Here is an 8,641-nt window from a genome sequence, read left to right as displayed (position 1 = left end):
AATTTCACACATTCTCTTAAGAGTTAAGAAAAAGTTTACTTGATTTTGCCCGCTTCCTCGAGAGTTGTACTCTATATATCGAGCATGTTATTAGCCTTCGGTTGCTCTTTGTTCACACTTTTGAAGCACTCAAAGTGTTTGCACTCTTTGTGTTGAATTAGTTACTACAATTCGTATTCTCATTACCATCAAACTTTCGAAATATAGGAAGTTTTGCCTAAAAAGAGCAAAATTTCACTTTGACTTAAAGCAAATCTCCAATAGTTTTTTCACCTCTAGGATTATACCATCTTTTATATTATTTGTTTCTACTACTTACTCCTATGAGTAGAAAATGTATAGCATTACGTACTGCCTACTTCGTTCGTTGGTCAAGCACTCTTGCATTAACCCGAAATCCCCACTCTTGACTATTTAAGAAGTCTGTTGACACTGGTCTTACGAAATTTCTTGGCCTCTTCCCTTAAGTTCACCTCCATTCTACCTAACACATGCTTTGTTCTAGGTAGCTACGTCCTTTTGGACTCATTGTCTTTCAAGCAATTCCCCTTGGTTGATAAAAAGATAATTATAACTCTCATGTATGACCTTCATTATAATATTGCAAAGCTCGCATCGATTCTGTTTTTCTTTGCATCCTTGGTAGCAATGTTCGCTTATTCAATCGCTCTTATCATACCTTTGTATGATCAAGCCCTTCGCATTCACTGGTACCTACACATAGAATTCTCCCTCGATGGTGCACAACCCTATATGCTGATGACCAAGATGTTCATCCAAAACAAAATCCTTCACATGACCCATAATATTCATTCCTTGAAATTATAACAATTTTATTTTCCCTGATACCATTCATCATATCGTAGTTATTGACTTTGGAAGGGAAGGAGGCAACCAAGATAGGGCTTCCCCTCCTTCCTCCCTCACATAACCTATGACCCACTACATCATGCCTTACCTACAAGTTGTTATGTACCATGACACGAGCTTGATAAGCTAACTGATCCATCAATTTCGTTTCAAAACCACTATATCATGACCATGGGTTAACTAATCTATCAACTTCATTGACCTAAACCACTGATTAAAATATTGATAGCAATATACTTAATAAACCCTTAATAAGTCAATTTTAAAAATAAAACGCTCAACAAACCCTTATAAGTCAATCTTAGTTTTACCCGTTTCCGATGTGAGACTAAACTATTGTTATGATTTTTTTTATTTAAGGGCTTGACGTCCTCGTGCTCAAATATTATGTCAACTTTGATGCCAAATATCACGACTCAAACTTGGTAAGCTAATTGATCCATCAATTTTACTTGACCTAAATCGTTGATCAAAATAATTATGCTAAAGTTGATTTATAAGTTAATCTTAGTCTTATCCACTTCTAACGTGGGACTAGTCGAGGTATTATATTATGCTCCCCTGATTAACCAATGGAAGAGGATAGGATGTAACATGAGAAGCTTGAATCTATGAGACAAAAAAGAGGGTTGAGAATGCACTCCTCAGAGACATTCAAGACGGAGGTGATGAGGAAAATAATAACAATTTGGATTATAAGAGAGATAAAGGTGAGGGTGAGAGTAAGGGCCTTGTAGCGGTGCCTTAGTGATACCTCGGCATCAATAGACAATAGTAAGGACAAACGTGGTTGATGCCTTAACGATACTAAAGGTGAGTGCAAGGGAACTTTTCAAAAAACTAAAAAAAGGATATTTTCAAGAAAATACTATATATATATATATATATATATATATATATATATATATATATATATATATATATATAATGTGGTTGGATCATAGATTTAATATTTTTAAATAGATGAAATAAAGTTAAAAATATATATTATATAGAAGTATAAATAATATTATAAAATTTTTAATTTAATGAAAGTGAACGATGGAGACGAAGCAAAAAGATGAGAGAGTGGCCTTCCTTCTCTCTCGTTTTTATAATTGCAAGACCTTATCACCAAAAAAAATTAAATATGGACGATAGTAAACAAAAATATTAATGGTTTTAAAATATTTTTTAAGTTCAAATGATCCCTTCACTGCCGTCCGATCGGTTCGGTCCAGGTTTTATTACTATGATTCATAAGAATAGTTCGCACATTTATTTGAATAAACAAATAAAGGTCAAGAAAAAGTTAAGGCATCAAGATGAAGATATTGAACATGAACAGTTCATATCCAAAGGAATAAAGTGAGCAAATTGGTCAATCATTAGTTGTCAATACAAAATAACCATTAAGCACCACCCAAAAAAAAAAAAAAATGTCATGTCATGTGACATTTGAATTGGGCGATGCATCCACAAGCTCACATGACAACCTTTGCAAAGAAGATGCCAGCCTGTATTCATTACTGAAATATTCACTAGAAAATAAAAAATTAATTGATCATCTATTAATATGATGAGTTTTTTTATATCAAAATATTACGGTGAGCATTTGAATTCTCAAAATAAGATAATATCCTCTCTTAAATATATATATATTTTTAATATAAAAAATCATCTATTAAGATCTAACAATTCTATTAAAAGACTTAATCGGAGGAGAGGGATCCTCCCATACAAAGTTACATTTATCCGATCTCGTTTTCTTAAAAGCATCCCAATTTGTTGCTTGATTACATTTACGATAGACGATAATAACAATGCATTACAATAAATGAGATAAATAATACAAGTAGACATTCAATATCCACAATACAGCATTAATTTAAGAATGATGTTGCCTTGGACACAATACCACAGCGTGGGAATCAAGACAATAGTATCGAAACATTAAATTAAATTAAATTTTATATTTTCATAATAATAATTAATTTTATGAGTCCGAGAAGCCTACTCCTATAATAATATCAGGTCACATGCAACATAGTTTATGGATTCTTGGAGGTCTTATAATAAGTTGGTCAGAGAAGACTTGAAACGTGAAACACCGTAACTCAACAATGGGATCAAATTAAAGGTTCACTTATTTTTAACCTAAATATCTTTATACACATCTCACATCAATATCAAACAATTATTTTCATCTTTTATCTCAATCTTCCTCTTTGACCCAATATATACAAATTAAATAAATATTAAATCATAAAAGATTTCTTTCATACTCGAACGAGGAATTTTCTTTTTTTTCTTAAATCGAAAGGATTTTTTTTATTTCTTCATGTAATCGATCTTTACGTACAAGTATCTTAAAGATGGAGGAACGAGACGGCATCACTAGGATTTTATAAAGTAAATATATTTTCATAGATTATTTACGTAGAGTCATAGAGAAAAAAAAAAAGGATATTACTGCTTTTTATTATGTGTTATTAGGGTCTCTACATCACAAAAAAATTACTCATTGATATTAAAGCGAATTTAAAATACATTTTTATTTTATATTAAATATAATTATTAAATCATTCCATTATGTATTATCATATATACTCATTTATGAAAGAAATAATAATATTTTTACATCGATTTATCATTTATTTATCTCGTTATTGAGAGTAGAGATAGACAATGAGGTAGACATGACCACAAATTGAGGAATATAAATAAGGACGAGAAAGAAAGAAAAAAAATTTAACTTATCATATATAACCAAAAATAATAGAATAAGACGTGACCCGACAAATTCTCTATATCACAAAAAATATTATTCATTGATATTAAAACAAATTTAAAATATTTTTTCCCATTTTATGTTAAATATAATTATTAAATCCTTTTCCATCTTGACCCTACATGAATGATATTTCAAGGGTTGGTCATTACTTGGACCACCACCGTGAATTGGCCACTTGCTACATTATTCCCACATGTACCTTTTTATTGCAGCTTATGATGTGGACTCTTATCTTCTCAATGGCCACTGTCTCTTCATGGTCCCCTTGCCAGCCTATCAGAAAATAAACAAAGCACGTGATTTAAACGTGAATCCAGCCATGCATTTTTTTATTTGTTTGCATAAAATTTAACCTCCTCAATTGCCTTTAGTGGGTTTCGCAAGGCGTGCATCCAAAGAGTTACTTTTGACTTCATATTCTTGGTCATAGATGCGTTTGTAAATGGGACAAACAGCTCGACAATGATCCAAGATTATTTCTTTATGGCCGATACCTCCTTACATGTGATTCGATCTCATGTGTTGGATTCACCCTTTTCATCTTTTTACGGCCTTAATACGATCCAATGGTGATAGTGATTGAATATTCGGACAATCGAATCTAGCCTCGTGAACGGACACGTGTTCTGAAACTTCGGTGCGTTTTGACTTACGAGACATGTAACTTTGTGCTGTATTCTCCGGTCGATGATATATGACAAATAAATGTCACATGGGTATAATCTCATCTAGTGTTTTCGAATTAGATTGAGATGGGTTCTCTTGGCATGCTCGGTTTAAGATAAGGGAGAGACTGCATCCGTTGCCTAAGTAATCTGCACCCTTCGATCCAAGAACAATCTATAAGTAGCCCCTTCCACCACACACCTCAGCACACCATTCCTTCTCTGTCTCTGGTTCCTGTTGCACGATGACGCTACTTGGAGACATGCTGAGTCACATCGTCGGCGGCGGGTCGCATGGGGTGAAGGTGAGAGGAACGGTAGTGTTGATCCGGAAGAACGTCCTCGGCTTCAACGACTTCGGCGGCACCGTCATCGACAACGTGCTCGAGCTCCTCGGCCGATGCATCTCCTTCCAGCTCATCAGCGCCACCGTCGGCGACCCTAGTGAGCTGCTCCCTCTCTCTTTCTCTCTTCTTCTTGTCATCATCTTGTCATAGTTGGTGGAAATGATAGAAGCGTTGATGTGCAGATAATGGGAATCGAGGGGTCGTCGGGGAGGAGGCATATTTGGAACAGCACATCACTTTGTTGCCCTCCCTGGCTGCCGGCGAAACTGCTTACCATGTGACGTTCCACTGCGAGGAGAAGAACGGGATTCCCGGCGCCGTTATCGTCAAGAACAACCTCGGCTCCGAGTTCTTCCTCAAGACCTTGACGCTCGAGGACTTCCCCGGCAAGAGCCGCATCCACTTCGTCTGCAACTCCTGGGTCTACCCGGCCGGCAAGTACAAATACGACCGCGTCTTCTTCGCTAACACCGTCAGTATCTACCAACTCTATATATAACACAGATGAGATTGGCATCTTTGAGTCTCCATTCACCATGCATCGACCTGTTGCAGACGTATCTTCCGGGAGACACACCACTGCCGCTGAAACGATACAGGGAAGAAGAACTCTGTAACCTGAAGGGAGATAACGTCGCCGGGAAGCTGCAGGAATGGGACCGCGTCTACCGTTACGACTACTACAACGATCTCGGTAGCCCAGACAAGTCCAAGGACTTGGCTCGGCCCATCCTCGGAGGGACGCCGGAGCACCCTTACCCTCGCCGTGGGAGGACCGGCCGGCCACCGACAAAGACTGGTAACACTTGATCATAGACCTCTTTTGTTCGCATCATTCTCTGATCTGATGTCGTCTATGTGTTTGACATAATAGATCCCAAGTCGGAGAGCAGGCTGCCGCAGCTGGACCTGAACATTTACGTGCCCCGGGATGAGCACTTCGGACACCTTAAGATGGCCGATTTCCTCACGTATGCCCTCAAGGGCGTCGTCACAGGAGTGCTCCCCGTGCTGCAAGCCATTGCGGACGTAACCCCGAAGGAGTTCGACTCGTTCGAGGACGTGCTGAAGCTCTACGAGGGCGGCCTTCCGGTGCCCCACACTCCCCTGCTTGAGGAGCTCCGACAGCGAGTTCCATTTGAGATGATACGGGAGCTGCTGCGCGTCGAGGGTGGCCAGGGCCTGCTCAAGCTCCCTAAGCCCCAAGTAATCCAAGGTAACAACCCCGATTGTAGATTAACTGCGTTGGATCGGACGAGTTGATGATCATTTGATTCCGTTGGCAGTGGATAAGACTGCGTGGCGAACCGACGAAGAGTTCACTCGCGAAATGCTTGCGGGTTTGAACCCAGTGGTCATCAGGCGTCTCGAGAAGTTCCCTCCCACGAGCAAGCTTGATCCTCTCAAGTATGGCGACCATACCAGCACGATAACTGCAGCCCACATAGAGCACCACCTTGACGGACGAACCGTGCATCAGGTGAGAAGCTTATCTGATGTGATGCTTGTAACGGTAGCGAAGTAGTCTTGCTTCATCGTGTTCCTTTCCTCCCTCCTGAAGGCACTGGAGCAGAACAAGCTCTTCATCTTGGATCATCATGATGCATACATCCCCTACCTCAACCGCATCAACGCTCTCGCCGTCAAAGTATATGCCTCCAGAACTCTGGTATTCCTGAAGCAGGACTCCACGCTAAAGCCATTGGCGATCGAGCTCAGCTTGCCTCACCCGGACGGAGAGCAGCATGGCGCCGTCAGCAGGGTGTACACACCGGCTGAAAGCGGCGTGGAAGGATCAATCTGGCAGCTGGCGAAGGCCTACGCCGCCGTCACCGACTCCGGCTACCATGGCCTCATCAGCCACTGGTGCTTACAGAATCGCAGCATGCTCTGTTCTGAGTCCCTGTTGTTGTTCGTCCGCCTGATCACCATTCTTCTACCTCGATCGCAGGCTCAACACACACGCGGTGATGGAGCCGTTCGTGATCGCGACGCACAGACACCTGAGCGTGATCCACCCGATCCACAAGCTTCTGTCGCCGCATTACCGCGACACGATGACCATCAACGCCTTGGCCCGGCAGACCCTCATCCCCGCAGGTGGCATATTCGAGTTGACGGTCTTCCCAGGGAGGTACGCGTTGGAGTTGTCTTCCGCGGTCTACAAGAGCTGGAATTTCCGGGAGCAGGCTCTCCCCGCTGATCTGATCAAGAGGTACGAATCCTCGAAAGCTCGAATCGTGTCTCACGAGGAGTTCTACTCCGTGCATGACCCAAAGATTCATCTCTGTGCAGAGGAGTTGCGGTGAAGGACCGAGACGACAGGCTTTGCCTGCTGATCGAGGATTACCCTTATGCCGTGGACGGACTTCAGATATGGCATGCGATCGAGACATGGGTCGGAGAGTACTGTGCAATCTACTACCCGACGAACGACGTCGTGAAAGCTGACGCCGAGCTACAGGCCTGGTGGAAGGAGGTCCGCGAGGTCGGCCATGGTGACAAAAAGGACGAGCCCTGGTGGCCAGCCATGCTCACAACATCCGAGCTAATCGAGGCATGCACCACCATCATCTGGATCGGTTCTGCGCTCCACGCCGCCATCAACTTCGGGCAGTATCCTTACGCCGGGTACCTGCCGAACCGGCCAACCATGAGCCGGCGCTTCATGCCGGAGCCGGGCACGCCGGAGTACGAGGAGCTGAAGAAGAACCCGGACAAAGTGTTCTTGAAGACCATCACCAGCCAGCTGCTCACGGTGCTGGGTCTCTCCACCATCGAGATCCTGTCGAACCATGCGTCCGACGAGGTGTACCTGGGACAACGGGACACGCCGGAATGGACGTCGGATGAGAGGGCGGTGAAGGCGTTCGAGCGCTTCGGGGAGCGACTCAAGGCGATCGAGGCGGAGATCATGAAGAGGAACGGCGACCCGAGCTTGAAGAACCGCAATGGCCCGGCCAAGATGCCTTATACCTTGCTCTTCCCGAGCAGTGGGGTTGGGATCACCGGCAGGGGAATCCCCAACAGTATCTCCATCTAAGTCGCCCGTCGAAGACTGGAGTAGCCATGAATATTGTACCGAATAATTAATTACTCAAATCACACAATTAAATCTGTGATTGATCTTTAAATTATAAATTGATTGAGGATATAAAATATGTAAAAAATGAAAAGTTATCATTCCATATTTACCTCTTTCAAGATTTTCTTTAATTCGATTTCTTTAATTCTGAACGAGAATCTTTAATTCGATTTCTTCAACAATTAAATCCGTGCTATTACAGAAATATGGATATAGCCAACAAGTAAAAAAGTGTGAAATTACACAAATTTATCTACGTTATGTAAGGTATTCTCGTGACTAATATCATGATAGAGATAAATACTAAGATTCTATCTGATAAGGGTAATAATAATGATGGGGCACGAACTAACGTCACCTGCTCCCGGGTGATGTCTCCTAGGTCACGCAGAGCGAGGAGTTGTGGGGGTCGCCTGTCTCGGTCTGACCTGACAGCGCCTGGTCGAAGCAGACCAAAACACCGATCGAGGCACGTCACCATCCTGTAGGAGCTCGGTCCTTCACACAATGCCAATGCCGGTGTCAGACGTTATCCAATGTACGACTCTGCTCCCTGCAAGCGGGCACATCAGGAAACGGTGACCTTCCCTAAAAAAACCCTCGCGTTCGGAACGAAGGAGAGGGAGATCAAATAAGAAAAACCCCCTGAGACTATCGACTGACTTGATCGTCGGAGGGGTCGGGTCGAGCTCTCTCGATCCGACCTGTGTGCAGGGACGAAGATGGAGTGCCTCCCACCGAAGGCCCAAGCGAGGGGTCCCCTCCCGGAGAAAACAGTGACCCTATCGTGATTGGACCACCGCGGTCGGCTACCTCAGCAGTCTCAAGGGTCGTTCAAGAAGATCTCCAATCATTCGGACCCGAACCCAGCCATATTGGCCCCAAGGCCACGGCGTAAAGA

General features: G+C 42.8%; 1 protein-coding gene across 1 annotated transcript; it reads left to right on the top strand.

Moving 5' to 3' along the window:
- The first annotated feature begins 4,513 nt into the window (after nt 1-4,513).
- Nucleotides 4,514-7,871, top strand: LOC103974527 (linoleate 9S-lipoxygenase A). Its single transcript, XM_009389382.3, has 8 exons — nt 4,514-4,752; nt 4,838-5,127; nt 5,211-5,454; nt 5,530-5,871; nt 5,942-6,135; nt 6,217-6,521; nt 6,607-6,870; nt 6,951-7,871. Exons 1-8 carry the CDS (start codon nt 4,554-4,556, stop codon nt 7,696-7,698), a joined length of 2,586 nt encoding a protein of 861 aa, XP_009387657.2. The 5' UTR covers nt 4,514-4,553; the 3' UTR covers nt 7,699-7,871.
- Nucleotides 7,872-8,641: the final 770 nt, after the last annotated feature.

This window comes from Musa acuminata, chromosome BXJ3-1 (genome assembly GCF_036884655.1).
Source record: "Musa acuminata AAA Group cultivar baxijiao chromosome BXJ3-1, Cavendish_Baxijiao_AAA, whole genome shotgun sequence".
NCBI classification, from domain to species: Eukaryota; Viridiplantae; Streptophyta; class Magnoliopsida; order Zingiberales; family Musaceae; genus Musa; species Musa acuminata.
This window is presented reverse-complemented; position numbering and strand designations above follow the sequence as displayed.